This window comes from Crotalus tigris, unplaced genomic scaffold (genome assembly GCF_016545835.1).
Source record: "Crotalus tigris isolate CLP2741 ecotype Arizona unplaced genomic scaffold, ASM1654583v1 scf7180000018403.257466, whole genome shotgun sequence".
NCBI classification, from domain to species: Eukaryota; Metazoa; Chordata; class Lepidosauria; order Squamata; family Viperidae; genus Crotalus; species Crotalus tigris.
This window is the reverse complement of record NW_024096986.1, coordinates 57,132-84,248: the sequence shown is the minus strand read 5'-3', so window position 1 is coordinate 84,248 and position 27,117 is coordinate 57,132. Positions and strand designations below refer to the sequence as shown.

The 27,117-nt window shown below is 48.5% G+C and overlaps 2 protein-coding genes across 4 annotated transcripts; one reads left to right on the top strand and one right to left on the bottom strand.

The window, feature by feature from the left end:
* The first annotated feature begins 339 nt into the window (after window positions 1-339).
* On the top strand, window positions 340-13,525 carry LOC120311949 (GTPase IMAP family member 8-like). Of its 3 annotated transcripts, none has more exons than XM_039352062.1 (7): window positions 344-439; window positions 2,980-3,052; window positions 4,935-4,962; window positions 6,793-6,882; window positions 9,917-10,533; window positions 11,592-11,784; window positions 12,115-13,525. In XM_039352062.1, exons 2-7 carry the CDS (start codon window positions 3,017-3,019, stop codon window positions 12,759-12,761), a joined length of 1,611 nt encoding a protein of 536 aa, XP_039207996.1. In that variant the 5' UTR covers window positions 344-439; window positions 2,980-3,016; the 3' UTR covers window positions 12,762-13,525. The 3 variants fall into 3 exon arrangements, with proteins under 3 accessions (XP_039207999.1, XP_039207996.1, XP_039207997.1); XM_039352063.1 differs by having other exon boundaries at window positions 346-439; window positions 2,944-3,052; XM_039352065.1 differs by lacking the exon at window positions 2,980-3,052 and having other exon boundaries at window positions 340-439.
* An 8,025-nt stretch (window positions 13,526-21,550) lies between these two features.
* Window positions 21,551-26,509, bottom strand: LOC120311955 (GTPase IMAP family member 9-like). The gene is made up of 2 exons (XM_039352080.1): window positions 26,366-26,509; window positions 21,551-22,338 (listed from the first exon to the last, which is right to left on the bottom strand). The coding sequence occupies exons 1-2, from the start codon at window positions 26,382-26,384 to the stop codon at window positions 21,677-21,679; spliced, it is 681 nt and encodes a 226-aa protein (XP_039208014.1). The 5' UTR covers window positions 26,385-26,509; the 3' UTR covers window positions 21,551-21,676.
* Window positions 26,510-27,117: the final 608 nt, after the last annotated feature.

Here is a 27,117-nt window from a genome sequence, read left to right as displayed (position 1 = left end):
GACTAGATGACCTCCGAGGCCCCTTCCGACTCTGGGATTCTGTCAGGCTCTCCTGCTTGAGCGGGGGTGGGTGGGCTGGACTAGATGACCTCCAGGGTCCCTTCCGGCTCTTTTCTGAGGGAAGACCAAGACTTGGTTCTGTCAGGGGGCCCCCCCGGAAGGGCTAGGAAGACCCCCGGCTCACAGACACAGTCACACACACACAAACACACACACACACACACACACCCCGTTTCAGCAAGAAGAAATTCACTCTCGCAGCCAATCGGGGGAGAGGTGGGTGGACGAGACCCCGCCCCCTCCCCTTCTTGCCCCGCCCACCTCTGGCTAATGAAGGGCGATCCCCCCCGGCAGAAGCGAAAGCAGCCCGCAGCCCGTCGGGGGAAGCAGTCGAGAGGCAGCAGCGACCCCCTCTTCATCCATCTGGAGACTTGCTCAGGTTGCTCTCCGACAGGTCGAGCCGGGTAGAAAGCGGGGGGGGGAGGAGGGAGGGAGGGGGCAGTCGCGTCCCCCCCCCTTTCCAGCAGGCAGGAGGCGCAGGGGGAGTGTGTGTATGGGGGGGGTCCCTGGGTCCCCCCCTTCTCCCCCCGCCCTCCCCAGTCAGGGAGTGAACGGGGGGGGAGGAGAGAACGGGGAGGACGGGCACTTTTCAAGTAAGTTGGAGGACTTCGGGGTCCAGCAGGGCGAAGGGCGGTGGGGGGGGTGGCTTTGAGGGAGGGAGGGGGGCGAGGGGGCTTCAGCTGCCCTCCCCAATCGGGAAAACCTTTCCTAACGCCCCCACCCCCTCAAAAAAAAAACCTCCGGGAGACGAGCTTCTGTCCGTCTTCCCCCCCTCCCGAACTCCCCCCCCAGAAGAGACTGGACTGCCGTGTGTCAGAAATGGTGTAGGGACTGCTGTTTGGGCAAGGGGTTGGGCTAGATGACCTCCAAGGTACTTTTCATCCCATTCCATTCCATTGTATTGTATTGTATTCCTTTCCTCTCCTTTCCCTTTCCTTCCTTTCCCTTCCCATTCCATCCCATTATTTGTTTTCTATTCCATTGCATCCTATTCCATTCCATTCCATGCTTTTGTGTTGTATTCCTTTCCATTCCATTCCTTTCCTTTCCTTTCCTCCTTCCCTTCCCCTCCCCTCCTATCCCATCCCATCCCCTCATCTGTTTTCTATTCCATTCCATTCTATTCTGTATTTCTATTCTATTCTATATTTCTATTCTATTCCATATTCCATATTCTAGTCTAGTCTAGTCTATAGTCTGGTCTGTATTTTTATTCTAATTCTATTCTATTCTCCATTTTATTATTCTATTCTATTCTATTCTATTCTATTCTATTCTATTCTATTCTATTCTATTCTATTCTATTCTATTCTATTCTATTCTATTCCATTCCATATTTTCTATTCTATTCTATTCTATTCTATTCTGCATTCCATTCCATTGTATTGTATTGTATTCCTTTCCATTCCTTTCCTTTCCTTTCTTCCTTCCCTTCCCTTCCCTTCCCTTCCCACCCCATCCCATCTAGTCCAACCCCCTGCTCCAGCAGGAGACCAGCAGGGGGAGTGTATGGGGGGGTCCCTGGGGGCCCCCTCCCCCTGTCCTGCCCAGTCAGTGATTCGATGAGGAGAGAACGGGGGTCCACTTTTCCAGAAAGTTGGAGGACTTGAGGTCCAGCAGGGCGGAGGGCAGTGGGGGGGATTGAGGGGGGGGACGCGAGGGGCTTCAGCTGCCCTCCCCAATCAGGAAGACCTTTCCTAACAGCCCCCATCCCCAAAGAAAACCTCCAGGAGACGAGCTTCTGTCTCTCTCCCCCCCCCCGCGAACCTCCCAGAAGAGACTGGACTGCTGTGTGTCAGAAATGGTGTAGGGGGGTTGACTAGATGACCTCCCAGGTCCTTTTCAACCTATCCTATCCCATTATTCTATTCTATTCTTAATTCTATTCTGTTCTGTTCCATTCCTTATTCTGTTCCATGTTCTATTCTATTCTATTCTAATTCTTATTCTTATTCTATATTATTCTATTCTATTCTCTCCTCCTGTCCTCTCCTATTCCTTTCCTTTCCTTATTCTATTCTATTCCATTCCATTCCATTCCATATTTTCTATTCTATTTTCTATTCTATTCTATTTTCTTTTCTATTCTATTCTATTTTCTATTCTATTCTATTATATTTCTATTCTATTCTATTTTCTATTCTATTCTATTTTCTATTCTATTCTATTTTCTATTCTATTCTATTTTCTATTCTATTCTATTCTATTTTCTATTCTATTTAGTTTCTTTCTATTCTATTTTCGACTCTATTCTATTTTCGACTCTATTCTATTCTATTCTATTTTCCTTTATTATTCTATTCTATTTTCTATTCTATTCTTTTCTATTCTCCATTTTCTATCTATTCTATTCTATTCTATTCTCTATTCTATTTCTATTCTATTCTCTATTTTCTATTATCTATCTATTCTATTTTCTATTCTATTCTATTTTCTATTCTATTCTATTTTCTATTCTATTCTATTTTCTATTCTATTCTATTTTCTATTCTATTCTATTTTCGACTCTATTCTATTTTCGACTCTATTCTATTTTCGACTCTATTCTATTTTCTATTCTATTCTATTTTCTATTCTATTCTATTTTCGACTCTATTCTATTTTCGACTCTATTCTATTTTCGACTCTATTCTATTCTATTCTATTTTCTATTCTATTTTCTATTCTATTTTCTATTCTATTCTATTTTCTATTCTATTCTATTCTATTCTATTTTCTATTCTATTCTATTCTATTCTATTTTCTATCCTATTCTATTCTATTCTACGTTCTCCATTCCATATTCCATTCCATATCCTATCCTATCCTATCCTATCCTATCCTATCCTATTCTATTCTATTCTATTCTATATTCTATTCTAAATTTCTATATTCTATTCTCAGGGGCGCCTCCCCCATTTTCTCTCTCCTCCCCCACAGTTGGGCCCAGGCAATCCCTCTGCAACCGTCAGCAGGAATGACCTACTACCCGTCCACTAAGGAGACCCTCTGGGTAGGTTTGGGGAGGGCTCCTGAAGAGGGAGGGGCTTTGGGAAAGGGGAGACCCTCTGCTCCATTGCGGGGCAGAATTTGAAGCCTGGACCAGCCTCCAGCCCCGTCCCCCCCCAGCCCCCCATCGTGCTGCAGTCCAGTCCTGTCCCCTCCTTGTAATAATGGGGTGAGCGTGGCTCGGGTGCTAAAGCATGCCACGACCCCCAGTCGTAAGTCGAGGACTACACAACCGGTCGTAAGTCGAGGACTACTCAACTGGTGCAGCGCCGTTTGAAGAATGGGGCTTTTGGCGGGCTCAGCAGGGCAGAGACAGCCTGGACCATTCCGATTGGCTTTGGAAAGCCAAGAGAATTAGACTCTGTTCAAGAGAGTCTCTTCTATTGGCTTTCCAAAGCCAATAGAAGAAAAGGGAGGAGAACAGCTAAGGAAAAGGAGGGAAAAAAATGGCGGACTGCGTTGTTTGGCGACCCCCGTGAAATGGTCGTTCAACCCCAAATAGGGTCCCGCCCCACAGGTGGAGAACCGCTGATATAGACAGACAGACATAAATTAGATGGTAGAGATAGTTTGATAGAGATAGAAACGATAAATGATAGAAATAGATAAATGATAGATAGATAATAGATAATTATGTGATAGAGTTAGATAGAGATTAGATAGATAGATAGATAGATAGATAGATAGATAGATAGATAGATTAGATGGTAGAGATAGATGGATAAAGATAGATAATAGTTTGATAGATAGAAATGATAAATGATAGAAATAGATAAATAGATAAATTAGGTGATAGAGATAGATAGATAGATAGATAGATAGATAGATAGATAGATAGATAGATAGATAGATAGAGGTTAGATAGATAGATAGATAGATAGGTATAAATTAGGTTAGACAGACAGACAGACAGAGATAGATTAGATAGATAGATAGATAGATAGATAGATAGATAGATACGAGATAAATTAGGTGATAGTTAAAGAGAGAGATAAATAGATATAGACAGACATAAATTAGATGGTAGAGATAGTTTGATAGAGATAGAAATGATAAATGATTGAAATAGATAAATGATAGATGGATAATAGAGAAATAGATAAGATAGATAGATAGATAGATAGATAGATAGATAGATAGATAGATAGATAAGATGGTAGAGATAGATGGATAGAGATAGATAATAGTTTGATAGATAGTAATGATAAATGATAGAAATAGATAAATAGATAAATTAGGTGATAGATAGATAGATAGATAGATAGATAGATAGATAGATAGATAGATAGATAGATAGATAGAGGTTAGATAGCTAGATAGATAGATATAAATTAGGTTAGACAGACAGACAGACAGACAGACAGACATAGATTAGATAGATAGATAGATAGATAGATAGAGATAAATTAGGTGATAGTTAAAGAGAGAAAGATAAATAGATATAGATGATATAGACAGACAGACATAAGTTAGATGGTAGAGATAGTTTGATAGAGATAGAAATGATAAATGATCGAAATAGAGAAATGATAGATGGATAATAGATAGAGAAATTAGGTGATAAAGTTAGATAAAGGATAGAGAGAGAGAGATAATAGTTTGATAGAGATAGAAATGATAGATAGATAGATAGATAGATAGATAGATAGATAGATAGATAATAGAGAAATAAGGAAATTAGGTGATAGTTAGATATAGATAGATAGAGCATCTCAGCCCCTACTTAGCTGGGGAGGGGGGTGGGGCTCCAGAGCAGTTTGGGGGCGGTGCCTTGAATAGGATGGGGGGGGGAAGCTGGCTGACTGTCTCTGCCCCACCGGAAACGCCGAGGCCTCCGGGTGGCGAGAACCACTTCTGACGTCCTTGTCTCCTTTCCACTCTTCCAGGCGCCGACGGATGACGAGGCCGCGTCGGGTAAGCGAGGAGGCCAGGGCTGGCGTTTGCGGGGTGGGAGGGGGGGGGCTGAAGAGCAAGACAGAGGATGAGGGGGCTGGGGGCTGAAACCTCGGAGGAACGGGGGGGGGCAGGAATTGGGGTTTGGCCAGTCTGGAGGAAGGAAGGACCGGAAGGGGGGGGACACACGATAGCAGGGTTCCGGTATTTGGCCGGGGGGGGGGCTGCCACAAACAGCACTCCTCCTCACTAGCCCCGATGACGTTCCCTAGTTGGGTCAGGAAACGTCTGCAAGAAATCCATCAAGCTCAGAGAGCGCCACAGTTGTCCTCCTCTCCTCTCCCCCCTCCTCTCCATAACTCCCCCCTTCCTTCTAGAGCTGATGACGTTCCCTAGTTGGGTCATGAAATGTCTGCAAGAAATCCATCAAGCTCAGAGAGCACCAAGGACCCCACAGTCCGTCCTTCCTTCCTTCCTTCCTTCCTTCCTTCCTTCCTTCCTTCCAGCACTGATGATGTTCCCTAGTTGGGTCATGAAATGTCTGCAAGGAAAAACCACCCAGTTCAGAGAGCACAGGGACCCCACTTCCCCTCCCTCCCTCCTCCCTCCCTCCATCCCTCCCTCCCTCCTTCCTTCCTTCCCTTCCTTCCTTCCTTCCTTCCTTCCTTTCCTTCCAGCATGATGATGTTCCTAGTTGGGTCATGAAATGTCTGCAAGGAAAACCACCCAGTTCAGAGAGCACCAGGGACCCCACTTCCCTCCCTCCCTCCCTCCCTCCCTCCCTCCCTCCCTCCCTCCCTCCTTCCTTCCTTCCTTCCTTCCTTCCTTCCTTCCTTCCTTCCTTCCAGCACTGATGATGTTCCCTAGTTGGGTCATGAAATGTCTGCAAGGAAAACCACCCAGCTCAGACAGCACCAAGGACCTCCCCAGTTCTTCCTCTTCTTCTCTCCTCCTCTCCATAACTCCCCCCTCCCTCCTAGCACTGATGACGTTCCCTAATTGGGCCATGAAATGTCAACACCAGCGGTTCTCAACCTGTGGGTCGGGACCCCATTTGGGGTCGAACGACCATTTCACGGGGGTCGCCAAACAACGCAGTCCGCCATTTCCCCCCCCCCTTTTCCTTAGCTGGGCTCCTCCCTTTTATTCTATTGGCTTTTGAAAGCCAATCGAATAGACTCTCTTGAATAGGGTCTAATTCTATTGGCTGTCAAAAGCCAACAGGAATGGTCCAGGCTGTCTCTGCCCTGCTGAGCCCGCCAAAAGTCCCATTCTGCAAACAGTGCTGCGCCAGTTGAGCAGTCCTCGACTTACGACCGGTTGGGGGGTCGCGGCATTAAAAAGGTTGAGAACCACTGGTCTACAGGAAGACCACCAAGCTCAGAGAGCACAAAGGTGCCCCCTCCTCCTCCCCCTCTCCTTCCTCTCCTCCTCCTCCTCCTCCTTCAACTGATGATGTACTCTAGTTGGTTCCTGAAACGTCTGCAAGGAAACCACCCAGCTCAGAGAGCACCAGGGACCCCACAGTCCCTTCCTTCCTTCCTCCCTCCCTCCCTCTCTCCCTTCCTTCCTTCCTGCCCTGATGGTGTTGCCTAGTTGGGTCATGAGACGTCTGCAAAGAAACCACCCAGCTCGGAGAGCACCAGGGACCCCATATCATTATTCCTCCTCCTCCTCTTCCTCCTCCTCCCCCCCCCTATCCTAATCTTGAAGCAGACTAGGAGGTGTTGCCTGAAATATAGAATCAAAAACAAGCCAAGGATCAGTCTGGATGACACACAAACACACACACACACACACACACACACACACACACACACACAAACAAACACAGACCCGGCTTCTATCCAGTTCCAGTTTCCCTGATGGATGCTCCTCGTCGTCCCGCGGAGGGAGAATGGGAAGACGTGACGATGGACGTTACGGCAGCTGGGAGACCAGGTAATTCGTCTCCTCTCCTTGACGTAAGAGAGACCCCCAAACCTTGGGGCACCGGGGAGCAGGTTCCGTGGAGAAGGGTTTTTCCGTGGACTGTGTGTGTGTGTGTGTGTGTGTGTGTGTGTATTTGTACACCTTGCTTATTTGCGCGGCCCGGTTGCCGGCATGCTGTGGACGTATGGCGGTCCATGGACCGGAGGTTTATTTATTTATTTTATGAGACTTATATACCGCTTTAAGTGCGAGCACTCTCTAAGCGGTGTACACCAGTAAGCAATGTATATATATATATATTTACATTGCCCCCAACAATCTGGGTCCTCATTTTACCTACCCCGGAAGGATGGAAGGCTGAGTCAAGTTAAGATGGGACCCCCATCTTAACAGCTGTTTTAAATTATAGTGGAACACTTCCCCCCCCCCAAAAAAAAGTTACTTATGACCTGATTCTGTAGCATCCCAATGGTCATTTGCACTTGGGACCGACCCCAGGACACTGCAGGACCTTCCCCACCCACCCATGCTACCCGTCCCAACACCTGGTCTCCAACAGGTTCCCGCTGGTTTTTCCCCCTTCCACACCAGGTCCCCATAAAAGTTTCCCTCTGGCTGTAATCGGATTCTCACACACACACACACACCCCAGGCTCATGCCTTCCGCCTCCCTGAGCAATTGGGTATAGGGTGTCCTGCCTGAGCAGGGGGTTGGACTAGATGACCTCCGAGGCCCCTTTCCACTCTGTCATACTATGATCCTGTAAGGCTCTCCTGCTCGAGCAGGGAGTTGGACTAGATGACCTCGAAGGCCCCTTTCCACTCTGTTAATTCTATGATCCTGTAAGGGTCTCCTGCTCGAGCAGGGGGTTGGACTAGATGACCTCTGAGTTCCCTTCCAACTCTGTGATTCTTTATTCTGTGATGACCTGTTAAGATATTGAATGTAGTGGCTGGAACAGTAACGGGAATGTACAGCTGTAGTTGATTAGTTGGAGACGGCTGGCTCTTGCATGAGGCGATCTGCGCTGTGATTGGTTGCCCCAAGGGTAAAGGAGGCGTCTCCCTTTCTTCCCGCCTTTTTTCTCCTCTGTGTTCTGCCTGCTGTTTAATTTACCTCAGGATGTTCCTGTGTTCCTGACTGTCTTGTCTGTTCCTGCATGAGGCGATCTGTACTGTGATTGGTTGCCCCAAGGGTAAAGGAGGCATCTCCCTTTCTTCCCGCCTTTTTTCTCCTCTGTGTTCTGCCTGCTTTTTCATTTACCTCAGGATATTCTGTGTTCCTGTTTTGTCTGCTCATCCAGGAGGTGATCTGCGCTGTGATTGGTTGCCCCAAGAGTAAAGGGGGTGTCTCTCTTTCCCCCCCGCCTTTTTTCTCCTCTGTCTTCTGCCTGCTGTTTCATTTACCTCAGGATATTCCTGTGTTCCTGACTGTCTTGTCTGCTCCTGCATGAGGCGATCTGTGCTGTGATTGGTTGCCCCAAGGGTAAAGGAGGCGTCTCCCTTTCTTCCCGCCTTTTTTCTCCTCTGTGTTCTGCCTGCTGTTTCATTTACCTCAGGATATTCCTGTGTTCCTGACTGTCTTGTCTGCTCCTGCATGAGGCGATCTGTGCTGTGATTGGTTGCCCCAAGGGTAAAGGAGGCGTCTCCCTTTCTTCCCGCCTTTTTTCTCCTCTGTGTTCTGCCTGGTGTTTAATTTACCTCAGGATGTTCCTGTGTTCTTGACTGTCTTGTCTGTTGTGAATATGAATGTAAAATTTATTATGATTAATAATAATAATAATATAATGTTGGAAGGGACCTTGGAGGTCATCTAGTCCAACCCCCTGCTCAGGCCGGAAACCCTATACCATTTCAGACAAATGGCTGTCCAGTCTCTTCTTCAAAACTTCCAGTGTTGGAGCATTCACCGCTTCTGGAGGCAGCTAGTTCCACTGGTTAATTGTTCTCACTGTCAGGAAGTTTCTCCTTAGTTCTAGGTTGCTTCTCTCCTTGGTTAGTTTCTACCTTAGTTGCTTCTTGTCCTGCCTTCAGGCGCTTTGGAGAAGAGCTTGACTCCCCCACAAAGAAGAGGGAGACAAGCTATTCTCCAAAGCACCTGAGGGCAGGACAAGAAGCAATGGATATATTTATTTATACAGAAATGCAGCCCCTCCCCTCCCGCCTCCCCCCTGCACATGGTCCTTCTCTGCATTGGGGATCTCACATGAAAAGAGAAACGGTGATCAGCTCTTGACAGCCTGCATATAAGTCCTCCTTTGCTGACTGCCTCGTTTAGTGATCGAAATTAAAAACAGTCAGGGGAAAAAAGACACACAATATCTTTTTGGAGCAGCGCTCACATTTATGGGCCTCACAGCATCCCACAGTCAGATGATTATCCTTCAGGTCTTCCCAACCAGCACAGCCATTGCACCCTCCCAGGGTGATGTGATCGCCCTTTGCAAGCTTTCCGACTAGGTTCCCAGAAGTGGAATCGACCGAGGACGAGATCTGGTGTCCTGTGGTGTCTCAGTTAACGACCTTGGTAATTCCCTTCGCAATTGGACCAGAAGCGAAAAACCGTGGTCATGTGGCTTTTCGCTTGGTGGCCATGGCACTTAGTGATAGAGTTGCCAGTCCCGGTTGCAGGTGGTAAACTTTGATCAGCATATCCAATCCTGTTGGGTGGCATCTGGCGTAGTCACCCAGCGGTCTTACACCCGGGCCCGGGGCCATCGTCATGCAGCACACACCAGCAGCCCTGAGCCTCCTCACAGCTCAGTCACAGTTAGCTTGGCTCCGGCTTTGCTCGTGGGGACTGGACACAGTGGCTGTTTTCGGACATCTGCTAAAGTGGGGTTCACACATTGTGTGAATCTGCACGGCTGAGCAGCCCATTGTAGCCACTCTGGGGGAGTGATATGAAAACATCCCTGAACTACTGCAGCTCAGGGGTGACTCTTTTCCAAAAGTTGCCCCCATTTCCAGCCTGCTCAATGATGCCCCGACATGTGAGAAATATCTGGATTCCTCGTTGTAACATTGTCTTCCAAACTCACAGAGGAGGACGACGAACTCCGGCTGATCCTGGTCGGAAGGTCCGGAGGTGGGAAGAGCGCCACAGGCAACACCATCCTCGGCCGGAGGGAATTTGAGTCCGTCTTGTCAGCAAAGACCATCACCTTGAAATGCCAAAGGGGGCAGAGAATCTGGAATGGCAAAAAGGTCTCCGTGATCGACACGCCTGCCCTTTTCGGTCCTGAAGACTACACCGAGTTTGTGCGACGCGAGATCAAGGCTTGCGTCGAACTCTCCCAGCCTGGCCTCCACGCCCTGATCTTGGTGACCCAGCTGGGGCGCTTCACCGTTGAAGATGTAACAGCTGCAAAGCGTGTCTGGCAGATCTTTGGGGCCGAATCCGCCAGGCACACGATCGTCCTCTTCACCTGCCTGGAGGATTTGGGCGGGGACCCCCTGCAGGAGTACGTCCAAAAGTCCACGAATGAGGCACTGCGGGAGCTCATCTGGCAGTGTGGGGACCGCTTCTGTGGCTTCAACAACAAGGCCGTGGGAGCCGTGCGGGAGAGGCAGGTCTCGGAGCTGATGGAGATGGTGCAGAGAGTCGTTTCGGAGAACAGGGGGAGACACTACGTCATCCCGCTGCGTGAGGTGCCCGAGGTACCGGAACCAGCACGTCGTAGAGCAGAATCAAAAGTGGGCAAAGGCGGTGCTCTTTTGGGGCATCTAGTGGAGTTGCTCCATTTACACGAGAGGAAGGGATCCCTCCTCTCTTGGAGACGCCAATGGGTGGGTAGGGCATCTGAGACCCTCATATGAGGGGAGGCAGTCGAGGGGGGAGGGGAGAGGAGGGAGGCTAACGGGTGGAGATCCGTAGCCGAGATCCTAATGGTAGGAATCGGACAGCTGAATCGCTCAGGATCTGAGCAAAGGAAGGCAGAGGACGGAGGGCGAGAGAAAGGGAGGGCGGCGTAGTTACAAGCGTGGCACAGAACCACCTCTGTTGTTGCAGGGAGGGGGACGTTCTAGGTAATTTGGGGAGGGGCTCCTTCCTTTTCTAAAGTTTCAGTTGGGTTCTGTCCAGGCAGCCAAACAAGGGGGGGCTGGAATGGCGGGGGGAGGGGGGCAAGAACCTCTTCCAACCCCTCTCCCCCCAAATCCCATCTCCCCCGTTGACTGACTTATCAGACGGTCGCCGAAGGGAATCGTGTGGGCCACCGCGACCGTCGTAAGTACGAGTTGTTTGTCAATCATATCCCAATACAAATCACGTGACTCCCGGGGAGGCTGCCACGGTCGTCGGTGTGAAAAAACAAAAACAACGGTCATTATTTTTTCCAGTGCTGTCGTAACGTTGATCGCTAAACGAACCGTTGTAACTCGAAAACTACCCGTACGCACAATGTAATCAGTGTACTGGGGTTGGAGAGGGGAACACTCCTGGAAAAGGGGGCCCAGGAAAGAGGTCCAGGAAGGGGATCCAGGAAGGGGTGTGAACTGTCTACCAGGGCAGCTCACTGATGTATCAGTCAGTTTCCAGCGTCCTCCAGATGGTTCCGGATCAGGATGACTGCCTCAGCAGCAGCGGCGAAGGAGGGGGTAACCCTCTTTTAACCCCATCCCTGCAATTCCTGCCTGTGTCTTCTGGGGGGGGGAGTTCCCTGCAACCTCTAAGCATGGTAAGTCCTTTAGCTGATTCCGTTTCGCTTTTCGTACAGAAACCCCCAGATTCGGCCTGTGCCAATCGTCCGGAAATGGCTGGAAGCATGCGAGCTAAAACCATTAGCCCCTGGGTGGGTGCGTGGGGCTCGCTGTCCTGGGTGGACACTCCTGGGTCCCACTCCCAAGAGTATAACTTTACTGAAGATTCCACGGGGCTGCAGAAGGAGAAAAGCAAGAGGAGAAAAGCCGGTAATTTTATGCGAAAACAGCACGGGAAATCTTTCCCTTCCTCCCCCCCCCCCCCTCAGACCTCCCACTCTCCGTGCTCCGCCAATCGTTGGCATTCCCTTTGTTTCGGCAACAATCTGACAACCTTGGATTTTCCCAGCCAAATGACCACCTTGTCGTGTTGGGTCTGTCTCGGGCTTTTAGCCGGCCGACTTGCCTTCTTCATTGCCCTCCCTCCCGTTCCAGTCGTTTGATTGCGCGCGAAGCTGCGTTGCGAGACAATCACGACAGCCCGTACGCTGACTGACCGGTTCCCCTTTGTGTCTCCTCTCCTCCTTTTTGGGGTTGTAGGGCCTGAACGGCGGATCGTCCTCGTGGGCAAGACCGGAAGTGGGAAAAGCGCGACGGGAAACACCATCCTGGGAAGCCAAGTCTTTGGGGTGTCACCCAGGTCAGATACAAAACGTTGCCAAAAGGAGGAGACGCTGTGGAACGGCAGGAGGATTGTGGTGGTCGATACGCCTGGCTTCCTCGACACCGGGCATCCGAAGCCGGAAAACGCTGCTGAAGTGAGCAAGTGTGTGAAGTTATGCTCCCCGGGTCCCCACGTTATTCTCTGGGTCATGCGCCCTGACCGTTTCTCCCGGGAAGAGGAAGACGCGGCTCGGATGATCAAAGAGATTTTCAGCGAGGAAGGCAGGAATTATATGATCGTCCTGTTTACCCAGAAAGATAAGCTGGAAGGTCATTCTCTTGAAAATTTCACGTCTTTCCAAGATCAGAAGAAATATCTTGCTGAATGTGAGAACCGCTACTTGGCTTTCAACAACACGGCCGAAGGAGAAGAACGGGAGGTTCAAGTGGCCGAGCTGATGAAGATGATTGACCGGCTCGTATTTGAGAACGGAGACGCTCTTTATTACACGGAGGACATGCTGACGAAAGATATCGAGAACTTCAGAATAATCCGTGCCTCCTCGTTTTGTCCTATTATCTAACACAGGTCTTTCCCCACCTTTTCGCAGATTGTACCACCTTTAGGACATGACGATATTCGCGTACCACCAGTGGCTTAGCAACGTGTCAAAAACTTGATGAGCAAAAAAAAACAAAGACCCGGGGAAAAGTGATCAACGTACACCCACTTACCACACTTTCGGCGGGAAACTTGTGCCTGTTTCGCTGACGTTAAACCGAAGACGGTTCCTTTCCTTAATTTTTACACACCTTAATGAAGGAAACGCCTTTTTGCACGAGTACGTGGAACCAAATGACTGCAACGCTACGACAGCTTTCCCTCCCCCTCCCGTTTCCGGCTACACAGTTTTGCAACTTGGCTCCGGAACTCGGTCAGTGTTGTTGTTGTTGTTGTTTTCATGAAAAAGTTCCTTCAAATTTGCGGTGGGATGGGTCAAATTCCCAGACGTGCTTCTTGCTCTGGAGAGGGAAGGTCGGCGTTCGCAACCTGGCCCACCACGGCCACCTTGACGCGAACGGAAAACGCCAAGGCAAACTCGCCGCGCAGTTTTCCCCAAGGGATTTTGGGACGGCCGTTTCAAGGTCTTCGGCGTCAATGCTGCTAACGTCGGGCGTTTTGGCTTTGACAGCAGATGGAAGATGCCGCCATTTTCTTGTTTTCGCTTTTAGAGTTAGATGATGCTGTGGAGGAGGGGGGATGTGCATGAGAGTTCAGCTAGACATAATAATACTGAGAATCAAGGTTGTTGAAAAAAGAGATGATAAGAATTGGCGGGCTGGGAGAGCTGGGGAATGTGATTTATGACTGTTAATTGCTTTGATACTATGTGCTGGGGTGGGGGGAATTCAGTTTTTGGCTTTGACTACGTTAGTGCCAATGCTATGCTTCTTGAATAAATAATTCTTTAAGGTAAATAATGCCTCAAAGTTGTTTTTTTTTTTGAAGAGTTTCATCTGTCGGAACCATGACATTCAGTGCCAATAACGGAATTGAGTTCAATAAAGTCGGACCCAATTGGGAAACGATGCAATGTTTACTTGACCCATCCCAGTGGTGGCGAACCTATGACACGTGTGCCAGAGGCGGCACTCAGAGCCCTCTCTGTGGGCACGCACGCACGCCGTCGCCCCAGCCCCGCCTCCCTCCACAGCCCCCTCCTCACCAGTAGCCCCCCAGAGAAGAGTTACCCCTACGTACGGCCCACGCGGAGCAGCGCAGCCAAGAACATGGCAGCCGGGCAGCGGGACAAGACTCCGCCCTCACGCCGTCGCGCTCAGATGATGCTGCTGGGCTGCGTAGGCGATCTGCGGTGGGCCGTGGAAGTGGTAGGTGGCCCTGTGGACAGGCGAGGCAGGAGTGGGTGTGGGGGGGGGCAGGAGAATAGGGCAGGGGGCGGGTTTTGGGCACTTGATCTCTAAAAGATTCACCATCACTGGCCTATCCACAGGGAAATTTTCTTGCAGAAGGCACAAACTTTGTCTTCCATGATAAACACGTTAACGACCAGGTGGACCTGCAGCAACCGATTTTAAGTTCCTTTAGCTTTTTAAATATGTCGGCCAAAGAGGCAAGGCAGGACATCCAGAAGACATTTTCAAGCTTTTCTGCTAGGGGTGATGAAACATTTGTCAGGAACAGGTGTGTTTTTCATCTCGTAGCTCAGATAATCTCAATCGTGTTTCACCTCTCGGCAACCGACATACTTCGGTATGAAAGAGAGGAGTGCTGGGCTCAGAATCCAAATCTTTGCATAATTGTCGGAATAAATGTCCGTTCAGTGACCGCAGGACTTTGGTGAAATTTCCGAATCAGGAAGATGCACAAAGACAATTAATTGCGCTTCACCAGCGATGTCACTTGCTCTTCCCCTGAAAACAGGCCACTCGCTCTTCGTCACAAAACAGGCCACTTGCTCTTCCACCAAAAACAGCCCACTCGCTCTTATACTGAAAACAGGCTGCTCGCTCTTCCTCCAAAAACAGGCCACTCGCTCACTCTTATCCTCTGAAAACAGGTTGCTTGCTCACTTGCTTCCCCCCCCCAAATAGGCCACTCGCTGTCATCCTTCCCCTGAAAACAGGCTACTCACTCGCTCTCACTCACCCTCTGAAAACAGGCCGCTCACCCTTCCCCCCCAAAAAAGCCAGTCACTTGCTCTTACTCGCCCTTCCCCCCAAAACAGGCCACTCGCTTGCTCTCACTCACCCTCCGAAAACAGGCCGCTCGCTGGCTTGCCCTCCCCCCCAAAACAAGCCACTCATTCACTCTCACCCTTCCTCTGAAAACAGGCCACTCGGTTGCTCGCTCTTCCCCTGAAAATAAGCCACTCACACAAGCGCTCTTCTCCCAAAAACAGGCCACTCGCTCGCTCTCACTCATCTTTCCTCAAAAAACAGGCCACTTGCTCACCTCTTCCCCTGAAAATAAGCCACTCACACAAGCGCTCTTCTCCCGAAAACAGGCCACTCGCTCGCTCTCACTCATCTTTCCTCAAAAAACAGGCCACTTGCTCACCCTTCCCCTCAAAACAGGCCACTCGCTCACTCTTTCTCTGAAAATAGCCACTTACACACTCGCTCTTCTCCCCAAAACAGGCCTTCACTCGCTCTCACTCACCTTTCCTCCGAAAACAGGCCACTCGCTCTTCCCCAAAACAAGCCAGTCACTCGCTCTCCTCACCCTTCCTCCGAAAACAGACAACTCACTTGCTCATTCTTCCCCTGAAAATAGGCCACTCACACATGCGCTCCTCTCCCGAAAACAGGCCACTCGCTTGCTCTCACTCATTCTTCCTCAAAAAACAGGCCACTTGCTCACCCTTCCCCCAAAACAGGCCGCTCGCTCGCTCACTCTTTCCCTGAAAATAGGCCACTCACACACTCACTCTTCTCCTGAAAACAGGACACTCGCTCACTCACTCACCCTTCCTCTGAAAACAGGCCACTCACCTGCTCACTCTTCCCCCAAAAGCAGGCCATTCACACACTCGCTCTTCTCCCGAAAACAGGCCACACGCTCGCTCAATCTCACTCACCCTTTCCCCCAAAACAGCCCGCTCACTTGCTCGCTCTTCCTCTGAAAACAGACCGCTCGCTCTCACTCACCCTTCCTCCGAAAACAGGCCACTCGCTTGCTCGCTTTTTCCCCGAAAATAGGCCACTCACACACTCGTTCTTCTCCCGAAAACAGGCTACTCGCTCGCTCAATCTCACTCACCCTTCCCCCCAAAACAGCCCGCTCACTTGCTCGCTCTTCCTCTGAAAACAGACCGCTCGCTCGCTCTCACTCACCCTCCGAAAACAGGCCGCTCGCTCACTCGCTCTTCCCCCGAAAATAGGCCACTCACACTTTCGCTCTTCTCTCAAAAACAGGCCATTCGCTCACTCTCACTCACCCTTCCTCCGAAAACAGGCCGCTCGCTCATCCTTCCCTAAAAACAGGCCACTCGCTCGCTCATCCTTCCTCCTCAAACAGGCCGCTCACTCACTCGCCCTTGTTCCATCAACAGGCCGCTCACTCTTCCCCCGAAAACAGGCCGCTCGCTCCGTCACTCCTCACTGCTTTGCTAAGAAAAGCCTCTTATCGCGTTTTATCTCCCGCCGAAACCTGCCCCTTTTATCACTTCTCTCTGCCTTCCTCCTCCTCCTTTTCTGAGCGCTCCGGAAGCTCCAGTTACCACGTCGCCATGTGTGCCGAGCCTGAGGCTTCTGCCAAGCTCTGCAGCTCCAGCTGATCTCTAGGTCTGTGCTGCGCCGCTTTAGCAGGTCCCTCCCCCACTACACTTGGCTGGGGGGGGTCGCGTACCACCGGCCAGGTGCGAAAGTACCACTGCTGGTACGCGGACCACCGGTTGAAAAGCCCTGGACTAGATGATCTCCAAGGGTCCCTTCCAGCTCATTTTCTGATTCTGTAATGATTTGCGGAGAGGAGGAGGAGGAGGAGGGGGAGGAGGAGGAGGAGGAAGAAGAAGAAGAAGAAGAAGAAGAAGAAGAAGAAGAAGAAGAAGAAGAAGAAGAAGAAGAAGAAGAAGAAGAAGAGGAGGAGGAGGAGGTGGTTAGGGTCTCCTGCTCGAGCAGGGGGTTGGACTAGATGCCCTCTATGGTCCCACCCAAGTCTGTTATTCCCCTCATTTTCTGATTCTGTAAGAATCTCCTGCCTGAGCAGAGGGTTAGACTGGATGACCTCCATGGTCCCTTCCACCTCGGTTATTCTACGATTCTGGAAGAGTCTCCTGCTCGAGCAGGGGGTTGGACTAGATGCCCTCCAAGGTCCCACCCAAGTCTGTTATTCCCCTCATTTGATGATTCTGTAAGAATCTCCTGCCTGAGCAGAGGGTTAGACTGGATGACCTCCGAGGTCCCTTCCACCTCGGTTATTCTACGATTCTGGAAGAGTCTCCTGCTCGATCAGGGGGTTGGACTAGATACTCTCCAAGGTCCCACCCAAGTCTGTTATTCCCCTCATTTTCTGATTCTGTAAGAATCTCCTGCCTGAGCAGGAGTGGATGACCTCCAAGGTCCCTTCCACCTCGGTTTTTCTACGATTCTGGAAGAGTCTCCTGCTCGAGCAGGGGGTTGGACTAGATGCTCTCCAAGGTCCCACCCAAGTCTGTTATTCCTCTCTATCCCTCCAAGTCGCTGGGAATCGCAGAGGCTGGATTTGTCCGAGAGAAGAACGGACAGGCTGATGCACAGAGAGGGGGAGGCAGAGACCCCCCCTTAACTCTGGGGTGGGGGCTATGGGGGCCTTGGGGCTCCTGGGAAGAGCCCAGCCGGGCTGGGGAAGGAATTGGGGGGGCTGGGGGGGGCTGCTGAGCCTTGCAGGATGGATCCAAGATGGAAAGATATCCCGACAGACGGATGGTCGAGGCTGGACAGGGATTGCAAAGGCAACTAAGAACAAAAAAAAGGGGGGGGCATTGAGGTCAGCCAAGAAAGACCAGCCGGGAAGTCGCCCCCCCCCCCAGCCGGGATTTTCCAAAGAAAAAAGCTGATTTTTCCTGCCAAGGATAACAAATGTTTCTTTGGCTGGGTCCATTCCAGGCCTCTGAAAGCAAAGCCGGCTGGAGGAGGCTTCCGGGTTGGCGCAATTTCGGAGGAGAGGACAAATTCCGGCCTTTGTTCTTTGTGCTTTTCAGGGCCATGGACACACACACACACACACCCACACACCCCATTTCCCAGCCAGCTTGACCAACCAGGTTGTGGTCTTCCCTCAGAAAAGAGCTGGAAGGGACCCTGGAGGTCTTCTAGTCCTGCCCCCTTACAGAATCGCGGAAGGTCAGAGTCGGAGGGGACCTTGGAGGTCATCTAGTCCGACCCTCTCATCAAGCAGGAGACCCTGACAGAAACGCAGAGCTGGAAGGGACCTCGGAGGTCATCCAGTCCAACCCGCTGCTCAAACCAGGAGACCCTGACAGAATCCCAGAGTTAGAAGGGACCTCGGAGGTCATCTAATCCCACCCTTCCCTCCCCGCCACCCCTCATGGAGGAGACCCTAACAGAATCACAGAATGACTTGAGCTGGAAGGGACCTCAGAGATTTTCTAGTCCAACCCCCCCCCTCGAGGAGGAGACCCCGGCAGAGTCGTAGAATCACAAGAGTTGGAAGGGAGCTCGGAGGTCATGCGGCTTGAGTAGGGGGCTGGACTAGAAGACCTCGAGAGGCCCCTTCCAGCTCAGCGATTCTACCATTCCCTAAGGGGTCTCCTGCGTCAGCCAAGGGGCTGGACTAGATGACCTCCGAGGTGCCTTCCAGCTCTGTGATTCTGGACGGCTCTCCTGCTTGCGCAGGGAGTTGGACTGGATGACCTCCGAGGTCCCGTCCAGCTCTGTCACTCCGTGTAAGGGGAGATCCAAACAGCGGAGGAAAGCGAAAGTCTCCCGGCGGCGGCGCTGCCTGGAAATCACGTGATCGAAAGGAACAAAGGCCCAGAGCGGCCCCCTCCCCTTCCCCCCCCAGCCATCCATAGGAAACGGGCTATTTTCTTCTCCGCGTTGATTCATCGCCCAAGGGCCGCTCCGGGCTGGGTCGCCTCCCCCCCCTTCTCCCCTCCCCTCCGCGCCCCCTCCCCCCGGGCAAAAGCCAGGCTCGCTTCCTCTGCTCTCGGCCGGCTGCTTTGCAGGGCGCCCCTCTCCCTCCCCCGCCTCCCCCCAGCAGCCTTTCCATTGGAAGAGAGCGGGAAGGGGCCTCGGAGGTCATCTAGCCCAACCCCCCTGCTGGAGTAGGTGACCCTGACAGCATCCCAGAATTGGAAGGGACGTCGGAGGTCGTCTGGTGCAGGCCTTTGTTCAAACAGGAGACTCAATGCCATTTCAGACAGGAGAGAGAGAGAGAGAGAGAGAGAGAGAGAGAGACAGACAGACAGACAGACAGACAGACAGACAGACAGATGACAAATGGATAGATAGTCAGACAAATGATAGATGAGATAGAGATGACAGATAGAGAGAGAGATGACAAATGGAGAGATAGAAATGATAGATAGATATAGACAGGCAGACAGACAGACACAGACAGATGACAAATGGATAGTCAGACAAATGATAGATGAGATAGAGATGATAGATAGATAAATGATAGCTGATAGATAGATAGATGACAAATGGATAGATAGTCAAAATGAGATGATAGATAGATAGATAGATAGATAGATAGATAGATAGATAGACAGGCAGACAGACCAACAAAGTGGGAAGGGACCTTGGAGGTCTTCTAGTCCAACCCCCTCTTCAGGCAGGAACCCCTACACCATTTCAGACAAGTGGCCATCCAGTCTCTTCTCATAAAACCTCCAGTGATGGAGCACCCACAACTTCTAGTGGCAGGCAGTTCCACCGGTTTAATTGTCCTCCCTGTCGGGAAGTTTCTCCATAGTTCCAGGCTGCTTCTCTCCCTCAGAAGTTCCCCTCCGCTGCTTCTTCTCCTGCCTTCGGGGGCTTTGGGGAGGAGGTGGACCCCCCCTTCTCTGTGGAAGCCCCTCAGATGTTAGTTTTGTTGCAGACGTTTCGTGACCCAACCGGGGAACGTCATCAGTGCTAGAAGGGAGTGAGCTTTGCAGAGTGGAGGAGAAGGAGGAGGAAGGACTGGGGCGTTCTTGGTGTTGTCTGAACTTGGTTATTTTCTTGCCGACGTTTTCGTGACCCAACTAGGAAACATCATCAGTTGTACTGTAGAAGGGAATGGAGTTTATGGAGGAGGAGGAGGAGGAGGAGGAGGAGGAGGAGGAGGAGGGGGAGGAGGAGGGGGAGGGGGAGGAGGAGGAGGAAGAGGAAAGACTGGGGAGACCTCGGTGTTGTCTGAACTTTTCTTGTAGACATTTCATGACCCAACTAGGGAACATCAACAGTGCTAGAAGGGAGTGAGGTTTGTGGGTAGGAGGAGGAGGAGGAGGAGGATGACGCCCCCCAGTCAATCACTTGTTTGAATTGCCCGTTGCCTGTGTATTACATTTTCACTGAGACCTAGTGTCAGGGCCCACTTCAAGACGTCATCCCGAGAAAGCAGAACTCATGGAAACCGTTTCTTCCAAAAGGAACTTTTATTAGGAGACGTTGCTAGCAAGCCCAAAAGCCAGGATCCGAGGGTTTCCCCTCTCGGATTGATAGGTAGAAAGTGTCCCAAGCAAAAAACCCACCCCAATCGTTCATCCGGTCAGTTCACACGGCCCAATCCCCGGGTGCTCCGTTCCTCGTGGGGAAAGGGGAGAGAACACCAGGCCGTCTCCGGTTGTGGCTGCGATGTGTTGGCGCTCTCGTCGCCCCTTCTCCTTCTCCTGGGAGCCCGGAGATAAATGGGTTGCCGGAGGTTGCCTTCCTTTCTTCCCCTCCCTTTGCTCGCTGATGAAGTTCACAGAAGGAGAACGCAGGAAAGCAAAGGGTTACACAGATGGAGGAAATCAAGGCAATAACCCTCAAACACTCCCCCCTCCACCCCCCCCTTGGAGTAGGGCAAGCCCCAGGAAGAGAGTGAGATTCGGGTCAGGAGGAAAGGCAGAGGGAAAGAAATGGAGGAGGGGGGAGGAAGGATAAGGGACCCTAGAGATATATGCCTTCTGACACCTGGTCAATCGGTTGATTGATGGCTGCTGAATACCCCACTCAAAGGGGCTCCGTGGTTTTTCGAGTGATGACGCCCTCTGGTCAAGTATATTTTACAAGAGGAAGGGGCATGTTGGAGAAACAGGATAGATGGATAGATAGATAGATAGATAGATAGATAGATAGATAGATAGATAGACAGACAGGAAAAAGAAAGAAAAGAAAGAAAGAAAGAAAGAAAGAAAGAAAGAAAGAAAGAAAGAAAGAGAAAGAAGGAAAGAGAAAGAAAGTGAAAGAAAAAGAAAGAAAGAAAGAAAGAAAGAAAGAGAGAGAGAGAGAGAGAGAGAAAAAAGAGAAAGAAAGAAAGAAAGAAAGAAAGAAAGAAAGAAAGAAAGAAAGAAGAAAGGAAAGAGGAAGAAAGAAAGAGAAAGAAAGAAAAGGAAGGAAGGAAGGAAGGAAGGAAGGAAGGAAGGAAGGAAGGAAGGAAGGAAGGAAGGAAGGAAGGAAGGAAGGGTTGGTTGGTAGATGGAAATAATAGATTAGACAGGTAGGTAGAGATAGATAGATAGATAGATAGATAGATAGATAGATAGATAGATAGGAAAGAAGGAAGGAAGGGATGGAGGAAGGAAAGGAGAGACAGCGGAAAGAAGGAAGGAGAGGAAGAAGAGGACGGGAGAAAAAAGAAAGGGAGAGGAAGGGAGAAAGAAAGGAAGGAAGGAAGCAGAAAGGAAGGAAGGATGGAAGGGAGAAAGGAAGGAAGGAGGGAGGGAGAGAGGGAGGAAGGAAGGAAGGAAGGAAGGAAAGAAGGAGGGAGGGAGGGAGGGAGGGAGGGAGTAGCAGAGCAGGGACCCTTTCCAGAATTGCCCTCGTGGAGATTTTTTCCCGGCGTTCCTTAGAGGATAGGACACAATCGGAAAAGGTCCACTCTCTTCTTCAACGTCTTCTTGTCGGCCTCCAGCATCTCCTCCGTGTAACAAGGAGCGTCCTGGTTCTCCTTCACCAGCTTGTCAATCATCTCCATCAGCTGGGCCACCTGCGCCTCTCGCTCCGCCCCTTCGGCCTTGTTGTTGAAAGCCAGGTAGCGTTTCCCGCACAGGTACACCTGCTCCTTCAGGGCGCAGTTCCCCTTGGAGATGAACTGGTCGAGCGCCTCCCCTTCCAGATCCTCCTTCCGGGTGAACAGGAGGATCATGTATTTCTTGGCGTTGAGGGTGAAGATCTCCTTGATCATCTGAGCCACCTCCTCCTCCTCCTTAGTGAAACGGCCCGGGCGGATCACCTGCAGGATGACGTGAGGGCCCGGGGTGCAAAACTTCACGCAGTTCTTCACTTCGGCCGCCGTTTCGGCCTTGGAACGCCCAGTGTCGAGGAAACCGGGCGTGTCGACCACCACCACCTTCCGACCGTTCACCTGCGTCTCCTCCTTTTGGCAACACTTGGTGACGGAACCGAAAGCCATCTTCGATTCGAAGATGCGGCTTCCGAGGATGGTGTTACCCGTCGCGCTCTTCCCGTTGCCGGTTTTGCCCACCAGGACGATCCTCCGTTCGGACCCTATGACCCAAAGTGGGGGGGAGGGGAGAGAAGAAGGGAACCGGTCAGCAGCGTTGGGGGGAGACAACCAGGCTGGTGCCAAGGGAGGCGTCAAACAGGTTATAAGCCGTGAGTCCCTGCACGCTCATGAGAAATCGACATTCAGCTGTCTTCATCTCCCCGTCATTTCCCCCTGACCATTAATAGGTCAGATTTTTGTAGAGAGCTTAAACTGGCAATAAATCCTTATGCTCTGTCTTCTGTATCTATCTCTAACTATCACCTAATTTATCTCTGTCTGTCTGTCGGTCGGTCTGTCTGTCTATCTATCTATACCACTCAACCTGTGGGTCGCGACCCCATTTGGGGTCGAACGACCATTTCACGGGGATCGCCAAACAACGCCATTTTTCCCCCTTTTCCTTAGCTGTGCTACTCCCTTTTATTCTATTGGCTTTGGAAAGCCAATAGAAGAGACTCTCTTGAATAGGGTCTAATTCTATTGGCTTTCCAAAGCCAATAGGAATGGTCCAGGCTGAGCTGCCAAAAGTCCCAGTCTGCAAATGGTGCTGCACCAGTTGGGTAGTCCTCAGCTTACGACCAGTTGGGGGTTGCGGCATTAAAAAGGTTGAGAACCACTGATCTATATCTATGATTTATACCGATCTTATCACATTTTTTTTTATTGAAAGTTTTTAAATTTTACAAAACAATACAACCCTTCCCGAAACCTCCCCAACCCTCCCATTCCCTCCCCCGACCTTCCCAGAGCTGAATATAGGCTTAATTGAAATTTCTTCAAAAAATCTTAAAAAAAGATATAAACCATGAATAAATCTAAATACATTAATTAAACAGATTATAAGATACTTAACAATAATATATATATATATAAAAAAACATAAATACAAAAAAAAACTTAAAAAGAAAAAAAATAGGAAAAAAGAAAAAAGATAAAAAAAATAAAATAAAAAAATAAGATCTATAAAATATTATAAATTTTAAATATGAGTTATTGAAAAACTAGATAATATTTTTTTATATCCAACTTGTATTGTATGAAGTCTATCCATTTTTTCCATACCACAAAATACTTCTCTTGCGATTGATCCTTCAAGAAAGCCGAAATCTTTGCCATTTCCGCCAAATAAGAAACTTTAAAAAACCACTCTTGCAAAGTAGGCAAAGATTCCTTCTTCCAACATTGCCCTACTAACAACCTTGCGCTGTAATTAAATTTAACATCAATGTAGTCTCTTTAGTATCACAATCAGTAACAATACCTAACAAAAACAATTGTGGGGTAAATTTTACCCTCCTTCTAAAAATTCTTTGAATATTCCACCATATCTTAATCCAAAAAGCTTTTATATTTTTACATAACCACCAAATGTGATAATAAGTAGCATCCAAACATCCACATCTCCAACATTTAGGCTGTAAGTCAGGATACATACGAGACATTTTTTGTGGATCAAGGTGCCATCTATAAAACATTTTATAAAAATTCTCCCTTAAATTTTGGGCTTGTGTAAATTTGACAGTCCTCACCCAAATAATTTCCCAGGTATCTAGTAGAACTGGTTCACCAAAGTTTTGTGCTCATTTAATCATACATTCTTTGACTAATTCTGCTTCTGAATCCAATTCTACTAACACCCCATAAATTCTCTTAATATGAGTTCGTCTTTGATCTTTTATTTGTTTTAACAAATTCTCATCTTCTCTAAGCAAACCCACATTACGATCTATCTTCCACCTATCCACTATTTGTCTATACTGGAACCATGAGTAAATAATATTTTCTTGTGTTAAATCTTCCAAAGATTTTAACTGCCAATTTTTACCATCCCATCTAAGTAATTGTGCGTAAGAAACACTATCCATCTTAACTCCTCTCCTTATCCCTTCTATCGCATGCCATGGTATAGCCCATAATGGAATTTTAAAATCACTTCTATAATATTTCCTCCAAACCCGAAGTAAAGAAATCCTTATAATGTGAGATTTAAAGACCCTATCGACCTTTTTATTAAAAATTAAATAGGCATGCCATCCAAAAAGTAAATCCCAACCCTCCAAGAGGAGTATTTCTACGTTTGTTAAATTAACCCAATCACTTATTAATGTTAAAACCACAGCCTCATAATACAATTTCAAATTCGGTACCTTGAGTCCACCTCTCTCACAAATATCTTGTATAATTTTAAGTTTTACTCTTGGTTTTTTCCCTGCCCAGATAAATTTATTAATACCTTTCTGCCATTCATCTAAATTAACCTCATTCTTTAAAATAGGTATCATTTGAAATAAAAAAAGAAACTTTGGCAAAACATTCATTTTAATCGCCGCAATTCTTCCCAAAAGAGATAATTGCAACTTCTCCCAATTTTTCAAATCTCTTTGTATATTGACCCACAACCTTTCATAATTATTTTTATACAATTTTGCATTAGAAACAGATAAAATAACCCCCAAGTATTTTACCTTATTAACAACCTCAAAATCTGTCAGGTTAACCAAAATCTGCTTATCCAGATTAGTCATATTTTTGGGCAATATTTTAGTTTTATTATTATTAATTTTAAAACCCGAAACCTGTCCATATTGATGTATCAATTGTAGTAGCTCTATTACAGAATAAGTAGGTTGGGATAAGGTAACCACCAAGTCATCTGCGAAGGCCCTTAATTTATATTCTTTTTTATTAACTTCTATTCCTTTTATTTGCTGTGATTCTCGAATTTTAATCAGCAATATTTCCAAAGTTAAAACAAACAGCAACGGTGACAATGGACAACCCTGTCTAGTCCCCTTCTCTATTGTAAACACATCTGACAAACCCCCATTAACTATAAGTTGTGCCGTTTGTTTTTGATAAATAACACCAAGAGCTGTAAAAATTTTTCTCCAAAATTCATTTTCTCAATTAATCTTAACATAAATTGCCAATTCAATTGGTCAAAAGCTTTTTCTATCACATTTTATATCTATGCATCTATCTATCTATCTATCTCTATCCTAATTTATATCTGTCTTTCTGTCTATCTACTATATCTATCTCTAACTATCATCTAATTTATCTCTATCTTCTATATCTCTCTCTATCACTATCTATCTATCTATCTATCTATCTATCTATCTATCTATCTATCTATCTATCTATCTATCTATCTATCTATCTATATCTCTCTATCAGCTAATTTATATCCATCCATCCATCTATCTATTTATCTATCTATCTATCTATCTATCTATCTATCTATCTTCTATATCTATCTCTAACTCTATCACCTAATTTATATCTTATCTTATCTATCTATCATCTATCTATCTATCATCTATCTATCTATCTATCTATCTATCTATCTATCTATCTATCTATCTATCTATCTATATCGTCAACATCTATCTCTACCACCTAATTTATCTCTGTCTGTCTCTGTCTATCTATCTATCTATCTATCTATCTATCTATCTATCTATCTATCTTCTACATCTATTTCTAGCTATCATCTCTATCTTCTATATCTATCTCTATCAGCTATCTATCTATCTATATCTATCTATCTATCTATCTATCTATCTATCTATCTATCTATCTATCTATCTATCTATCATCTATCTATCGTCAATATCTATCTCTACCACCTAATTTATCTCTGTCTGTCTGTCTGTCTTTCTCTCTCTCTATCTATCTTCTACATCTATCTCTAGCTATCATCTCTATCTTCTATATCTATCTCCATCAGCTAATATATCTATCTATCTATCTATCTATCTATCTATCTATCTATCTATCTATCTATCTATCATCTACCTATCTCTATGTATCATGTGTAATTTCTACGATTTATCTGTCATCCATCCATCCGTCCATCTATCGGAGGAGATCACCAGGCTGAGCCCGAGGGAGGCGTCAAAGGCGCCATCGGTCGTGCATCCCTGCGTGCGCCCTCGCAAGACAGCAGGACACCCAGGACAGCAGCTCCCACCCCCCCAGCTCATCCCCCCCCCACACCGCCCCCCCCAGGGACCCAGACTTTACCTTGGATGTTTCCAGCCATTTCCAGACAACGGGGCTCGGCCCAAAAGAGCCGAGAGGAATGTGATGGATCAAAAGAGAGAGAGAGAAAAAAAAATAAATCAGCCGAAGGAGAGGCCTCTCGCTTGGTTATTATAGCCACCAGCTCTCCACCCCCAGAGGAAGCAAAACAGGAATTGGAGGGGGAGGGTCTTAAAAGAAGCTGCACCCCCCCTTCTTTACTGCCCCCCCCCCCGCTTGGGGCTGATCCATCTGGTCCTCTCTCCCCCCCCGCCTCCTTTTCAATCGTCCCTTCCACTCTTGTGGAGGAGGAAAGTTAAGGTTAGGGTCTACCTGCTCCAGCAGGGGGTTGGACTAGATGCCCTCCAAGGGTCCCACCCGAGACCGCCATTTCCCCTGGATTCCCTCCAAGTCGCTGGGAATGACAGAGGCCGGATTGGTCGGAGAGAAGAACGGACAGGCTGATGCACGGAGAGGGGGAGGCAGAGACCCCCCCCTTATCTCTGGGGTGGGGGCTATGGGGGCCTCGGGGCTCCTGGGAAGAGTCCAGCCGGGCTGGGGAAGGAATTGGGGGGCTGGGGGGGCTGGGGGGGCTGCTGAGCCTTGCAGGATGGATCCCAGATGGGAAAGATATCCCGAGGGACGGAGGGTGGAGGCTGGGCAAGGATTGCAAAGGCCACAAGGAACAAAAAAGAGAGGGGGGGGGCATTTGAGGTCAGCCAAGAAAGGCCAGCCGGGAAGTCGCCCCCCCCCTC

What these genes read in the sequence shown, in the direction of transcription:
- LOC120311949 (XM_039352062.1), top strand. Translation starts at nt 3,017, where the DNA reads ATGACCTACTACCCGTCCACTAAGGAGACCCTCTGG. An exon ending in GGATGACGAGGCCGCGTCGG is followed by an intron (nt 4,963 to 6,792) that starts GTAAGCGAGGAG and finishes GCTTCTATCCAG; the next exon opens with TTCCAGTTTCCCTGATGGAT. An exon ending in TACGGCAGCTGGGAGACCAG is followed by an intron (nt 6,883 to 9,916) that starts GTAATTCGTCTC and finishes CCAAACTCACAG; the next exon opens with AGGAGGACGACGAACTCCGG.